The sequence below is a fragment of the Delphinapterus leucas genome, chromosome 19, assembly GCF_059928025.1.
Source record: "Delphinapterus leucas isolate spDelLeu-1000000601 "Yukka" chromosome 19, BTC_Dleu_Yukka2, whole genome shotgun sequence".
NCBI classification, from domain to species: Eukaryota; Metazoa; Chordata; class Mammalia; order Artiodactyla; family Monodontidae; genus Delphinapterus; species Delphinapterus leucas.
Genome location: NC_143147.1, coordinates 69,028,272 through 69,042,938, shown reverse-complemented (window position 1 = coordinate 69,042,938; position 14,667 = coordinate 69,028,272). Strand labels below are relative to the sequence as shown.

Genomic DNA, 14,667 nt, shown 5'->3' with positions numbered 1-14,667 from the left:
GCCCGGGAGAAGCTGGGCCGAGGGGCCTTGTCCTTGGCGAGTCCAGGGCCTGCTGCCGACTTCTGGTTCCCCGCCATGCAGAAAGCCCCGTCTCAGATGGCTGGGGAGTTGAGTCTTCGTACAAGGCCTCTGAGCAGGCCCTCTCACGAGCCCGTTGCTCTGAAACCTACATTGTCAGAAGAAACGGCTTTTTTAGTTTTTGTTGTTTGGAAAGTTAGACTCCCAGCCAAGTCCTCAACCCCAGCCCTTGGGCAAAAGGACTGCGGGGGGCTGTAGGAGGATTGCAGTGGCGGGAGCGGGGGGCACGCTAGAAACATCAGAAGGAGCAGGTTCCTGGCGCCCAGGTGTGGCCTCCGTTAGGAAGTGAAAGCTAGGAGGACAGCATGGAGGTGGCAGACACCTCTCTCTGCGCAGAGCTGCTCCTGAAATCGGCATCTGCGCGATCGGAGGGTGCTTCTGCTCAGGGTGTCACAAAATCAGCCCGAGACCTTCTTGTTGCCTTTCACACAGAGGGTGGCCCAGGTTATTTTATAATATTTATTTTTATTTCCTTATATCTTACTTATGGGTTCACTTTGGACCCCGGGGAAAGCATCTGAGTGAACTTCAAATAGTGCCTTATCTTACAAACCGGCCTTTTGATGTTGGCTGTGACCAGAGGCCGCCTTCGGAGTGGTGGCCAAACGAAAATGCGAGTGGACGCGTGTGCACGTGAGCCCGCTATTTCAAAGCCACCGGAAAGCGACATTCAGGTTAGGCCGCGCACGGCCGAGTCAAAAGGCTAAACTAATTGGCTCAGCTTAAATGGCAACTAAGTGGAGTCCACACTTCGAAACCAGCGCTCCCCAGAAACAGCTGGGCCCAGCAGCGGGCGCGTTAACTAAAATGTTTATAATTAAAGGAGGCCGTCCGGGGACCGAGACGCAGACACGGGTCAGCTCATGGTCCTGAGAAGCCAGGAAACTGATCACAGGCTTTCAGAGCCTGGATACAAAGAAGAGAGGCCCCTTTCTGGAATGAGGGGCTGTGTTGGAAGAAGATTCTTGGCTGGGGGGTCGGGGTGGGGGTGGGATTAAAGGCACACTTCCTTGAAGGTGCCTGTTGAGCCTCTGAGCCTTTGCGAGTCGGTCTCCCTTTTCTGTGCTGGTCTCACGTTTCCTTGCCTACAGCTGGACCCTTGACCTGCCCTGGCTGTGGTGGGCACGTTCTTGGTTGGAGGAGTGGTTTAAAAACGCATTTGTTCCTCTTGCCTTCAAGTGGCCAGGGACCTGCTCCCTCTGCCTCCCCCAGTTCACTTTTCTTTCTCCTGCTTTATACAGAGAAGGAGAGAGAGGTGTGAAAGCCTTACTGCTCGTTTCATCTTGGGAGGCAAGGGGGAGGAGCAAAGGCTTCTGGGGGACACTCAAGGTCAGAGTCTTGGAGGGGACAGGCGGGGGCCTCCTGGGACTCGTGCAGCCCCGTGTGTGTCACGGTGGGATCCACGGGGTGCTTGACTCCCACCCCCAGGATTGCCTGGAAGAGGCCTGGAGCAGAGCCATCCTCTTATTACGGCCCTGGAAGAGTTGCTGGTTGGAACGTGGACCTTGTCTTGCAGCCCTGGGGCAGCAGAAGTTGTTGCTCAGACCATCGTGAGACCCAGTCTGTTGGTCCCCTGCCGTTACCCACACCCCACAAGGGATGTTAGGTGGGAGATGGGGGGCCGGCATGCCCCATAGCCAGCGAGCACTAAGTGGTCAGCAGGACTTTCAGGATGTTCCCCAAACCCCCCATTCACCCCTTCAGAATGCCAGGTGACCCCGTAGGGCGTAGGAAGTGGTGTCCCCCGCATTCAGACCATTGGGAAGCTTGGCTTCTCCAGCTGGGCCTGGACTGTACATGTTTGAGTTAAGGATGCCTGTTCTGGAGTCCACCAGTGGCTTGGATTAGAAGCCTGGATCTGACCTACCGGCTGATTCCAGGAGAGCTTTGGAGCATCTCTGCTCATCCATAAACTGTGGCGATTTAGGGGTTTTGTGAGGGTGCAGTTGGATTATACATCACTCAGTCCATGGGGGGCCGGCAGCCTTGGGTTGGAGTCGGCGGGCCTGACCCTTAGTTGCTGGTCGAGCCAGGCCTGCTTGCGACCGGCCCACGTCTTGTGAGTGATCCTGGGGTGAGAAGTTGTAACGAAGCTCCACGTGGTTCAGGAAGATTTTAGACTTAGAACCTTTTCTCCTACTTGACCTTCATGGGCCCAGTTCCGTCCCAGGCCTTAGTGAGTAGGAGGCTGCCTAGGAGACTTGACCTCACTGGTCAACGGGCTGACCATTTCCACAGCGCTTGCTGTCTGACCCCCCTCAGCCTTTCCCTGGGACACAGGACTCACACGCGCGCGTCAGTCCTTGCCTTACGTTGACCTGTCTTCCCCGCCTGTACCCTCGGTACGGTCGGACTTTATAAAGTGCTTCTTTTCCAAGGTTTGGCTCGTAGGTCAGTTCATCTGTATCTGTACTGCATCCTTGAGGCGGCAGCCCTTTTCTCCCGCCCAGGTCAGCAGCCTTCCGGAATCCGCGGCCATGCAGAGGAGCCGGAGGTCGACCAGTTGGCCCAGGCCTCTCCTGGCATTTTTTAGGCACAGCTGATTGTCACCCACTGCTGGTCAGCCAGCACCCGTTGATGAACAAAACACCAGGGAAAGGGAAATAGCCAAGCAGCTAATTTCAACACTTACAGCCTCGAAGGATGATTCAGTGCGGAAATGCGTGAACCCTGAGGCTTTTGTCAATAAGTGGCTTCTGGAAGGAACAACAATGGGAAGATAATCACACCTTGACCGTCCGACTGCTTTCAAGAACAAAAGTTTAAAACAAAATCATAGCAAGTCCGGGTCCTGTTTTTAGTGCAGACTAGCTGGAGTGGAGGTGGTGGTGGTAGAGTTGTTTTTAAACTTCTTCCATTTGCTTTTTAAAAATATAGTGAAGAAGAACGTTAAGGGGCCCTTCTGGCCTCTGGTCTTTGCTCAGAATCACCTCCGTGGAGAGGATTTCAGTGACCACCGCCTCCTGTTCAAAATGCAGCTCCACGCCCCAGCCGTCCTCACTCCCCATTTCCCGCAGTGTGTTTCGTCACAGTGCTTTTACCACCTTCGAACTTACCATAGATGTTGCTTTTTAATTTTTGCCTATTACCTGTTCCGCTCCGTTAGAACACAAGCTTCCTCAGGGCAGTCGTCTGCATTTTTATCCCCTTCCTTCGCTGCTCTCTTGCCCGGAGCCTAGAACAAGGTCTGGCACATAGTAGGTACTCAGATATTTGGATGAATTGCACAGAGTACCGTGGAGTAGGGGCTTTCTCTTTATGCCCACGTTGGTCACGGATCTGAGAATCCATTGGTTGGGGGCAGTAGGGTTTGGAGCTGAGGGAAGGAAGGAGCCCAGAGATGCCTGCCGGTGGCTGATAAAAAGGAGACATTCGGGAACGCCTGGGAGGTTGACTGCTGGAGGGTAACGCACACCCTCCACCGGCGCCTGGCTTAGTCTTCTGTGGGTCTGGTCCCTGGTTGCCGTGGTAACAGACCGTCGGAGGGACCAAAGGGGTCTTAGTCTTCTGCTTGGGGCACCTGTAAAATAGGGGGACCTTCACTCTGCGGTGGGTGCAGTTCTGAGACACGAGCTCTTCCCAGGTTGATACTCCTGCATCCGAGCGGGAGCCGTTTGCAGAGAGGCTTGAGGGGCAGGACATGTGGCGGTTGGGCCTTGGACTGACTTTCCCTGCAAGGACGGCCACAGCGCCCGGGGACTGGGGGCGCTCCCAGCTCCAGGAGGTGCGCGGCCCCGTCTGTCGGCGGGGTCTCAGGCGGGCGCGCGTGAGTCGGCCCGTGCGCTAAGGCCTCCTCGTGAGCCGGTGGGTTCTGCCCTTTCCTTTCCCTTAGAGATGGAATCCCTCCTTACCTCGGGGGGAGTAAGAAACAGCTCCAGAGAGAAATGCATCGCAGCGTGAAGGCCAACGGCCAGGTGTGCCTACCTCATTTCCCGGTGAGTACGGTCGGTCGGTCGGCAGCTCTTTTCTGGGAGGAAGAGTGAGGGGTTGGGGGCCGGTGCGCCTGGGACCTGGGGGGGAGGGAGGGCAGGGGAGGGCCACGCAAGGGGCGATCTGCGGTTCACTGGGGTGTAACCCAGAGCAGGGGCGCCCACGATGCCCTAGTCGGCCTTTTCCATTTCCTTGATTCAAAAAAGAAAACTCCATGAGAAAGAAGCGAAGCAGTGAAGGGTGGGAGGGTGGGAGGAACCGGAGCTTTGCGTTGGGCTATCCCGTTAAGTCCATCCCACCACAGAGGCGAGAACAGTGCCTCACTGAACACTTGCTGGTCGACTGAATGAAGGAAAGAGAGAGAGGATGAGGCTGGAGGGATCTGCCTCCTGAGTGAGGGTCGCATCCTGGGATGTTCTCCTTGTGTTGCCCGCGTGGCTGTGTCGTTTCAGTCACCATTCGTCTCTGTGCTCGGCCATTTCTCCTCCAAAGCCCTGGAGGTCGGCTGTCCCTCTTCTTGTCTGTTTCCAACCCCAGCACGTGGCTTAGTGCCTGCTTGTTGAATCTACTCCCAATAAGTGTCTGAGCATCCCGTGAACAGCTCCTTTCTGCGATTGAGATGAGAGGCCAGTGTGGTGTGGAGGGCTTTTCTGGGTCCTCCCCTACGATTTCCAAGTCCCGGGGGGCAGCCAGCCCGTGGCCCCCGCACATAGAGAGCTGCCCCATCTGCGTCTCAGGAGCTGTGCTTCTTGTGGTACCCGGAGGTCCAGCTGCTCCTTAGGGAGGGGAAGAGAGTGGCCAGCTTAGAGCAGCGTCTCTGCTTAGAGTCCTTCCTGCCAGCTTCAGAGGATCCGATTTGTCCGTCGGTGCTGTCACACGTCGGAAGTGGACACGTCGAGTTGCTAATCCCATGTTGCGTTAGTGTGTGGACTGTTGCCACTTCTCTCTGAAGCCCCTCAGACAGTCCAGGGAAGACTTAAATTTGTAAAATTAGCCTACTAAGTTTGCTTTTCTGGGGACCTCCAGCATCCCCCCCTCAATAACATCCCCCCCACCCGTACAGCACTATCGATGATGTATTCATATATGTGTGTGTATGTATATATATATATATATATATATTTCTGACTTGGTGGGGGCACTGGGGAGAGGTATGTGTGTTCAAGGAAAGCTGTACGGCCCCCCAGGATTGTGAATTAGGTGATTCTGTCCTGGGGTGTGCGATTGTTTTCTCATCTGCGGCTCGGGTGGGGAGATGCTAGCCTCTGCAGGCTGGCTCTCTGCTGCCCCCAGCCCGCCCCCTCCCAAAGAAAAGGGCCAAAGCAGGAGGCAAACGAGGGGTAGGGGGCAGAACCATGAGGGGCGGGGGCTGCGGGTACCAGACGACGGCAGGGGGACAGAAAGCCGGCCGCGGGGGTCCTCTCTGTTGGCGGCGGCGGCCGGCGTGCTCGTGCCTGTTTGTATCCCATACCCGGTTTGGAGATGCGCCCTTTCCCTCGGTAGATGCGCTTCAGGCAGCCGAGTGCAGCAGAGTTCTGCTATAGCCGGCAGCAGCTTGCTTCATTTTCTGTGCAAAGAGGCGGGAGGAGGGGCGGGGAGCACGAGGGCATCCAGGGCGGCGGTAGACAGCTCCGCCTCAAACGTGCACAGTGTGCGGCCAGGAGAGACGTTACCGCTGTGTCTCATCTGGGCCCTGTGACTCCTCTTTTCTCCCCCCTCCCCCTTTTTTCCCTTTTTCCTCCCCCCGCCCACTGCCCTTCCAATCTTATATTTTACATTTCCAGCTCCCTTTCTGTTTAGGCTCTACTTTTTATTCCTTGAGGTGGGCTCTCTCCCCTCCCCATCGCAGAGAGCTGCCTTTTTTTTTTTTGATGTTTGACAACAGTCTTTGAAGATTTTCTAGTTCAGAGTAGCGTCTGATGGGCTGGTTGTACTCCAGAGGGAGGGCAAACGGGGCCCCTCGCAGTGCGACCAACTGCTCCTGCCTGCGGCACGCGCTGCCAGGACCATGGCTCTCCATGAGGCCGAGGCCGCGGCGCATAAAGCGGCCGAGCAGCTCGGGCCCCGCGCCGCCCGCTCTCCGCGCAGCCATGGACGCGCCGTCCCCAGGCCCGGGCAGCCCCCTGACAGCGTCCGCCCCGTGTCCTCCCCGCGCCCCGCAGAGAACCCACCGCCTGCCCAAGGAGATGACCCCCGTGGAGCCCGCTGCCTTCGCGGCCGAACTCATCTCCCGGCTGGAGAAGCTGAAGCTGGAGCTGGAGACGCGGCACAGCCTGGAGGAGCGCCTGCAGCAGATCCGAGAGGTGGGCGCCGCCCCGCCCCCTGCCCGAGGTTGGGGGGGGCCTCCTGCTGACCCCGGCGCCCCCCGACCGCTACCTTGCCTTCCAGGACGAGGAGAAGGAGGGCTCCGAGCTGGCGCTGAGCGCCCGGGAGGCGGGGCCCACCCAGCACCCCCTCTCCCTCTTGCCATCGGGCAGCTACGAGGAGGACCCGCAGACCATCCTGGACGACCACCTGTCCAGGGTCCTCAAGACCCCCGGCTGCCAGTCCCCGGGCGTGGGCCGCTACAGCCCCCGCGCACGCTCCCCGGACCAGCATCGCCGCCACCACCTCCTGCAGCACCGCGCGCCCCCGCCCCCCGGGGGCCCGCTGCTCCCCGCCACCGCCGCCGCAGCCGGCTGCCCCCTCCTCGGGGCCCGGGGCTTCGTGAGCAGGCAGACAACGAAGCACGTCCACCACCACTACATCCACCACCATGCCGGCCCCCGGACCCGGGAGGAGGTGGAGGCCGAGGCCGCCCAGCGCGCGCGCTGCCCCTGCCCCGTCCCCACCCCCGGGGGCTCCGACTACCCCTGCTGCGCCAAGTGCAAGAGCCACCCCGGGGCGCCGGAGCCCGCGGCGGCCGCGCAGGCTGGGTAGGTGTTCCGTGGTCGGAGGGTCGGGGGGCAGAGGCGCTGGGCCGCAGGGAGGGCGGCGGGGCAGGCGGGGGCGTGGGGCTGGGCAGCAGGTGCCCCTTGCCCGCCGGCTTGGAGGGGCCGCGGAGGCAGAGGCGGCCGGGGTCCCCGGGATGGATGCGCTCCTCATTCCCCGCAGCGGCCGCGGCCGAGGCGCCGTCCCACCCCGACGGAGCGGGAGAGGCTCGGAGCCAGGCCCGGCTGGGCCAGCCCGGGAAGGAGGGGCCCCCGGCGGAGCGGGGCCGCTGCAGCCGCCCGGGGAGGAGGGAGACCGGGCACAGGACGTATGGCAGTGGGTGCTGGAGAGCGAGCGTCCGGGCAAGCCCAAGCCGCACAGGTGAACACGGCCGGCTCGCCGCCCGGGGCGGGGTGTGGGTGGGGGGCCCTCTGCGCTGAGCGCGACCACGGCTGGCGGCTCCCGCCCTTCTAGTCGTGAGCGTCCGACTGGGCGGCCCGCAGGAGTGCCGCGCTGGGGCCATGCGCCTAGCCGTGTTACCGTCGCGTTTTCTTTTCTCCCCTTGTCTCTGTGATTTCTCTTGAAGTCATGCTTTCTGGCCCCCTAACCCCGTGTCTCCCCTCGGCTCTCTCTCGCCCTTGCCCGTTCAGTGCCCAAAGCACCAAGCGGGCCTATCCCTTGGAGTGCGCCCGAGCGTCCCCAGCCGGCCGTCACCACCTGTGGGTGGGCAGCAGCGGGCACCCCCGCGCCACCCCCCGTGCCCACCCGTTCACCCAGGACCCTGCGGTGCCTCCCCTGACCCCACCCAACACCCTGGCGCAGCTGGAGGAGGCCTGCCGCCGGCTGGCGGAGGTGTCCAAGCCCCCAAAGCAGCGGTGAGTAGCTGGGGCGGCCGGTGGCGGGTCCCCTTGCCGGCCTGTAGGAACGGCTCCCCTGAGCTAGCCGAAGGGCTACCCGGGACCTGGCGAGGCGTGGGAGGAGGCAGCCCCCACAGCTCCCGTTCCCTTAGGAAGGTCCCGACGGTGAGGTGAGCTTACGAGGAGCCGTGGCCGATGGGGCTTCTAGAGGCTTCAGCCCTCTGCCTGGGCTGCAACGCCCAGTGCTGGGCTCCCCGGGGCTTAGCACAGCTCTGCCAGGTCTCCAGGAGCTGCCGTCAACACAAGGCCTTGGTTGGGTCTCCACGGGGATGGAAGTCGGAGGCCAGGGAGAGCGCTTCTCTGACTGCTTCCCACTGGCCCCGGGGACGGCAGGCTTCCGTCTAAGTCCTTGGTGTCCTCAGGTGCTGCGTGGCCAGTCAGCAGAGGGACAGGCACCACTCGGCCACTGGTCAGCCAGGAGCCACGCCCTTCTCCAGCCCAAGCCTGGCTTCGGAAGAGTGAGTGTCTTTACCTGGTGTTGCTGAGATCCGCCCAGAGGCTTTAGTTTTCAGGGAATTCTCTATCGGGGGCTGTGGTTTTTGAAAACTTTTTTTTAGTCTATAAAATCACCTTCGTTTTCACATTAGCGACAAGGAACAGTAAACCCAGATGTTGCCGTAAATTAGGATCTCGAAAAACCCCATGTGCACCAAGAAACGCATCATGACTTGTACACAAGTGTTCCCTCCTGAAGTGGTGGATGGCTCAGGGTTCCTGGACTCAAGCTCAGACGGGAAGCCTTTAGCTGACGGGTAGAGGGACCCCAAACCCAGATGGAAAAGTTGTCTCCATTAGCTCAGAAAGTTAGCGAGTTGGAAAACCATCTTTGTGTCACACTGAGCGGGAGGGTGCCTCTCCACCATTGCAGGGACGGAGAGGGGACCATCTTTGCTGTTTTGCGAGGGGAGCAGCACATCTTCCCCACTGGTCCCATGATTCCTGTCCTAAACCTACACTCTTGTAAACTGGGCAGGGAAGCCAGGCTTCGTTTCACTCCAGGGTGGTGCGTTGAAAAAGCGTTAGGTTGCAGAGATCTAAAGTGGCCTAAATCATTAAAGTTTTTTTGGTTAGCTTGTTCATTGTGAGCAATGAACAGTGTTCGAACTGAGAAGACCTCCACCCTGTTAATAGCTGGTGGACCTTAAGTTAACCAGCTGTCCGGGCCTGCATCTTTTTTTTTTTTTTTTTTTTTAAGCCACTCCACAAAAACGCAGAAGTTGAGATGACTGAGGGCTGACCCCACCCCCCGCCAGTGGGCTCTGGCTTTCCGGGCTCATGCCACTCCTGGGTGTGTCCCTATGGCCCCTGGGTGGGTTTCTTCTTTCTCATCTTCCTTGGCAAGCACCCCATTGGTGCCCCCCTGATGGACACTGCTCTGTCCTCCCATTGGGTGGAAGGAGACGGTCCCTTCCTGGTTGCCCCACACAGATGACCCGAGGGAGGACCGTGTGTCCACCGGAGATGGCTGCCTCTGTGAATCGGGACCCGCACCCTCGTGGTGTACAGCTGCAGCCCGACTTTATCTCTGAAGACAGCGCCCCCGGGTGTGTACGTGCACGTACGTGCACACGTGCTTGCTGCCTTCAAATGCGGGACTTGTTGCTTTTCCATCTTATTTTCAGTCACAAAGAGCCAAAGAAGCTGGCAGGGGTGCACGCTCTCCAGGCCAGCGAGCTGGTGGTCACCTACTTCTTCTGCGGGGAGGAAATCCCGTACCGGAGGATGCTGAAGGCTCAGAGCCTGACCCTGGGCCACTTTAAAGAGCAGCTCAGCAAAAAGGGAAATTATAGGTAAGCGTCCCATGGCTTCTTTCTGCTCCGGACTTGGTTTGCTCAGAACCAAGAGCCAGGGTTGCTTCCTGGCCGGGCCAGACCTGAAGGGGCCACTGGAGGGGCTGCGCGATGCTTCGCTCTGTCTCACTGACGCTGTCCCCTCACCCCTCCCCGAGATGACACGGCAGCAGCGGCGGCAGGGAGGGCTCTGTGGGCACCTGGGTGGGCTCTTTTTACCAGGTGGACGAGCCTGAGGGTTAGGGTTAGGAGCAAGGGGTCGGCTGGCTTTGCCAGAAGGAGAGCTGGGCTGGGGCCGTCTCGTGGAGGCTCTGCCTGAAAGGGGCGAGGGGTGCGGGGGAAAGCTAGGGAGGGAACAGGCAGACGGAGAGACTGCCTGATGAGAAGGCTGAAAGGCTGCCCTCCTGGCACGTCTGGGAGAGGCCGTCCTCACCGAAGGCTCAGGGACAGGCAGAGGCCACTGCCTGCACTGTGGCGGCGTCCTCTTCCTTCAGCCTCCGTGTCCCAAGTCATGTGGGACAGGGTTGCCTGTAACAGAGGAAGGGCAGGACCTGTGGGTGGGCATGGGGGGGGCGGGGTCAGGGCTGGCCGCTCCTCCTGCTGGGGCCTCGGGATGGGAACCCGTCCTCCCTCCCGGTGTCCTCTCCCCTCTACACGGTCCAGATGCCCACCCTGGCCTGCCAGACCCTGGAGGGGATTCAAGGGCTGGGGGCTGGCCCTGGGCGTCTCTCGGTCACTTTCCCCTTGACGTGGGGCAGGTGATGACCAGAGTCCTACCTGCCCCTTCTCGGCAGCCTTCGTCCCAAGGGAACCCGTGGGTTCCATCCCGCTGTGTCCCGAGTGCCGTGTGCAGGGCTGGGACAGGAGAGGCAGGAGGTTAGAGAGGAGACAGCCCGGGCCCGGAAGGTGCTCCCCTGCTGCTGCCCCGAGCAGGGATGGCACGGAGAGCTCTAACACACTTCACCACCTGCTGGGCGCGTGCCGGCTCTGGACCCCCAGCAAGCCCACCCCCGGGGCCCGTGACCCCAGCCCTTCCAGAGCAGCCACTTCCACCGGGGCCGGTGCGGGGGGAGGGGAGGTGCTGATTTGGGCAGTGGCCCAGAGTGACTCTGTTTGCAGGGAAGGGACATGGCTCAGGGCCGGGACCCTGCAGGTGACCGACAGCGGGGCCCGGAGCTGGGCTGAGATCTTTCCCTTTTACGCCCGGGCAGAGACAGTTCTGGAAATGAACCAGGGGACTGGGGAACGGGCCTGGCTCCTTCTTCCTCTTCTTTTTTTATCTTGAACAGACACAAGGTGAAACTAATTACACAAGTGTGCCCCCCAGGGATTCATTTTGATCTCAGCTTTGGCTCGGCTGGACTTTGGAACCGCAGGTGACCTTCAGGGGAGCAGGGCCGAGGGGCGCTGAGCAGAGGCTGCAGGGACGGCTCCACACGCAGCCACTCGAGCCTCGTCTGGCTCGGAGTGTTTTCTAAGGCACACTCAGCAAGCCTGGCTTTGAAGCCCCAGCCTCCCCTTTAATGCACACAGACTCGCACACATGGGCGACTGGCACATTCCTTGCTGATTGGGTCAGGCTGCGGCCCTTCCCAGCCGCCTTAGGCGGCTCCACCGGCTCCCCGGGCCGGAGCTGGACCCTTTGCCCGCTGGTCGGGAGGGCACCGGGCGCCGCGCCTCGTCCTCCCGGCGGGGTGGCACTGCAACACTCTCCTCACACCCCTCTCCGCCGCCCGCCATCCGGAGCCCAGCGAGGATGGGGGCGGGGAGCGGGGACCTGGGCAGAGCTTCAGAGCAGCCCCTGCAGACGTGCCAGATGGCAGAAGGAAGCAGAGTTTGCCACAAAGCAGGTCGCAGTGGAGGAGAAGCTGAGGGCAGCTCAGTGCCTTTGAAGTCTGGGGGCGCAGGGGAGGGCTGGGGAGGAGGTCGCAGTCAGGGACAAGGTCACTCACTGCGTGTCTCTGCTCAGAGGGGCCGGGAGAGCCCCCATGCTGGGCCCGAGGCCTGCCCGGGGTGGCGTAGGCATTGGAGCCTCTCATTTAGAAAGAACTCCCCCCGCTGCCCAGGGTCTCCTGTGCACGGCGCCCCTCCCCCAGCTCTCATCGGGCCCCCCGGGACTCTGCCCTCCTCGTGCCAGAGCGTCTTCTCCGCTGACCCCCTCGAGCTGGGCGGTCACCCCGATGCCTTAGCCCAGCCGGGAACGCCAGAAACCCAGACCCTTGACTAAATGCAGCTGTTTCACTGGGTTTAGCCTTATCTCCTATGAAAGTACTTGGCTGGCCTTCATTAAAGAGGAAAAAAATTTAGCTCTAACCAAGGGGAATTGAAAAAAACTTTTTAAGGAGAAAAGACAAAAACAGAAAACCACTGTAACCCTGAGACACAATTACTTTTTTTTTTTTTGGGAAGCTATTACCCTCCCCCCAGGGGACCGTGACCCTCCCTCCACGAGTGGCCTTTATTGGCTGAAGATGACAGCTTGCAGGGGCGAGTTTAAAGTGTCTGAGGGGTCTCCCTGGCCTGGGACGGGGAGGGATAGGCCTTGGCTTCGTGTCCTGGGAAGGGTCTCGGGTGGGCCTGGCCGAGCGGGACAGCAGTTTTCACACATGACTCTCCTGGGACAGGCTGGTCGTTTGCGTCCTTACAGCTAAACAGGCTTCAAGCAAGAAGCCGGGGTGGGATGGAAGGAGCTTTTTTAATCAGCTGGCAGAATAGGGGCCTTTAGCGTTTGCCCTGGAGGAGGGGAGGGAAGGGGCCGGGCAGAGGGGAGAGCAGCGGGTTCTCGGTGGCTGCAACCCCGGGAAGCAGTGGGCTGCCCGCCTCCTGCGGTGACCACAGGGGAAGCAGCCTGTCCTGGCCCCGCCAGCCCGAGCTGTGCCCGACACCAGCCGGGAGGGCTGGCCCTTGGGCGCTGGAGGGCAGGGAGCCTGAGAGGTGCCAGCCTTCCGCAGGCTCCTACCGGGTCGGGGGGCTGAGTCGGGGGTCTCTTTGAGGGACCCACCCCTCCAGGCACGCCTTGCGCTCTCCCGCCCCTCCCCCCAAAAATGGGGAGAAAGAAGCAGCCGTCCTCTGCAAAGGGTACCTCTCACCGTGTGTGTCGGGTGACGGTGCTGGGCCTCTGCATTGTTGGCAGCTGGGGGTGCCCAGCCGCCGCCGCCTCCGGGGTCCCTGCCTGGCTTTGCCCTCCCACCAGCCGCACGAAGCAGACACCCGGGCGGAGACTTCCCTGCCGCCCGCGGTAGCAGCATTCTCAGACCCCTTCGCCCCCAGCGCTGACAGACTCTCCTCTCAAACCCAGTAGAAAATGCAGCTTTACCAAGCCGCGTGTTGGGTTTTCCTTTTAAGGTATTACTTCAAAAAAGCGAGCAACGAGTTCGCGTGTGGAGCCGTGTTTGAGGAGGTCTGGGACGACGAGGTGGTGCTGCCCACGTACGAGGGCCGGATCCTGGGGAAGGTGGAGAGGATCGACTGAGCCTCGGCGTCTGGCTCGGGCCACCGGCCTCGGACAGGACGGCTCCTGGCTCTTGTAGACGCTGACGGTATTGGAGAGACCACCGTGCATAACCTATGACTTCCTAGGGCTCCAGATCCATCAGCTAGGAGAGACTGTGTGTAGCTCACCTGGACAGGAATCCTTCCTGCTATTTATTGGACAGTCGACTCCCCCGCCCCCAGTTTGTGGATATGCTGCTTTAAACACGGAAGGGGGAGAGAGGAAGTTTTCGTGGTTCTGTTTCACGGAAAGAGGATTTAAGCTGTGCCGTGCGTTTCTCCAAGTGAACGTAGACTCTTAAACAATGGTGTCCTGCCGTTGACACACACAGAAATTGGTGCATCTTTTTTCCCCAGCGCTGCTCTATTTTGTCATAAAGGTCTTGAGGTTTGATTTGGGGGCCCTCCTGTCGGACAGGATGGTTCACTGTGGAGGAGGGGGAGCCTCCCCGGGGCCCCAGGTTCACCCTGTGACTTCCTGGAGCTCCCCATCAGGGCCCAGCACCCGACGGCTGAGGCCTTCTGGAGCCATGTGGTTCGACTCGTGCTTTTCTTGAGATGACAACTCCTTGGGAGTCTTTTAAAAGTAGTCTTTGGACCCCAGCCATTCTGGAAACTACCCCCTCCCCTTGCGCCCTGCCCGGCAAAGAAGCGAACAGTTGTGGGAAGACCTAGCTGCACCTTTCCTCCAGACACCTTCATCGTGACGTTCGGGTTTTTACATTAACTTAATCTGTGCATTCTGTTTGCCATCGTTCCTTGTACCATACGTCTGTATATATTGTACGGAAAAGAGTATTAATCCACTATCTCTAGTGCTTGACCTTGAATCCGTACAGTACCTGTACCTGCACGGTGTCCATGCCGTGTGTCGCCCTATATTGAGGGCTCCAGCTTTCCCTTGTTTTTTGAAAGGGGTTTATGTATAAATATATTTTATGCCTTTTTATTACAAGTCTTGTACTCGGTGACTTTTGCCATGGCATCTTGTTCTACTTGTACTGTAAATTATGCATTATAAAGAGTTCATTTAAGGAAAATTACTTGGTACAATAATTATTGTAATTAAGAGATGTAGCCTTTATTAAAATTTTATATTTTTCAAAATATCGGCCTCGTCTTTGAATCCCCTGGGGTGGAAGTGGGTTAGAGGCACCCTTTTGTACGTGAACATTCTTCGCTTGATTTTTCCCACTTTGCTCAAGCCCATTTCTATCTGACCTGGAGCTCTTCTTACCCTACTGGTGTTTCGAAAAACGATTTCTTGAAAATCACCTGGTTGCTGACCGGCTGAGGATTTTCTCGTCGTGGAACAGGTGTGGACAGCATCTCCTCTGATGTCCTCCCCCCGTCTGCCACCTGGATTCAGCCTCTTCCTCCCAGGCAGATGCCTGCTATCTGGCCAGGTAGGTACAGGTGAGGAGCTGGGATGGGGTCCTCCCAGGAGTACTTGTGTTTTCATAGGTGTCTCGGGGGTGAAAAGCCACTGAAAATGGTGTGCAGGTCGTGAATGCCCAGTGGGGTCAGTGAACCTTGATCTCGGTGCTACT

The 14,667-nt window shown here is 59.4% G+C and overlaps 1 protein-coding gene across 1 annotated transcript in view; it reads left to right on the top strand.

Annotated features, from left to right (window-relative positions):
• The window catches only part of AXIN2 (axin 2), a 29,393-nt gene extending 15,136 nt beyond the window's left edge, over positions 1-14,257 (top strand). The window contains exons 4-11 of the mRNA XM_022589822.3: positions 3,911-4,013; positions 6,171-6,311; positions 6,397-6,923; positions 7,102-7,299; positions 7,569-7,793; positions 8,198-8,293; positions 9,458-9,625; positions 12,971-14,257. Coding sequence (XP_022445530.2) covers positions 3,911-4,013; positions 6,171-6,311; positions 6,397-6,923; positions 7,102-7,299; positions 7,569-7,793; positions 8,198-8,293; positions 9,458-9,625; positions 12,971-13,097 — 1,585 coding nt within the window. The 3' untranslated portion in view covers positions 13,098-14,257. The remainder of the gene's footprint in view (positions 1-3,910; positions 4,014-6,170; positions 6,312-6,396; positions 6,924-7,101; positions 7,300-7,568; positions 7,794-8,197; positions 8,294-9,457; positions 9,626-12,970) is intronic.
• The last annotated feature ends 410 nt before the right edge of the window (positions 14,258-14,667 follow it).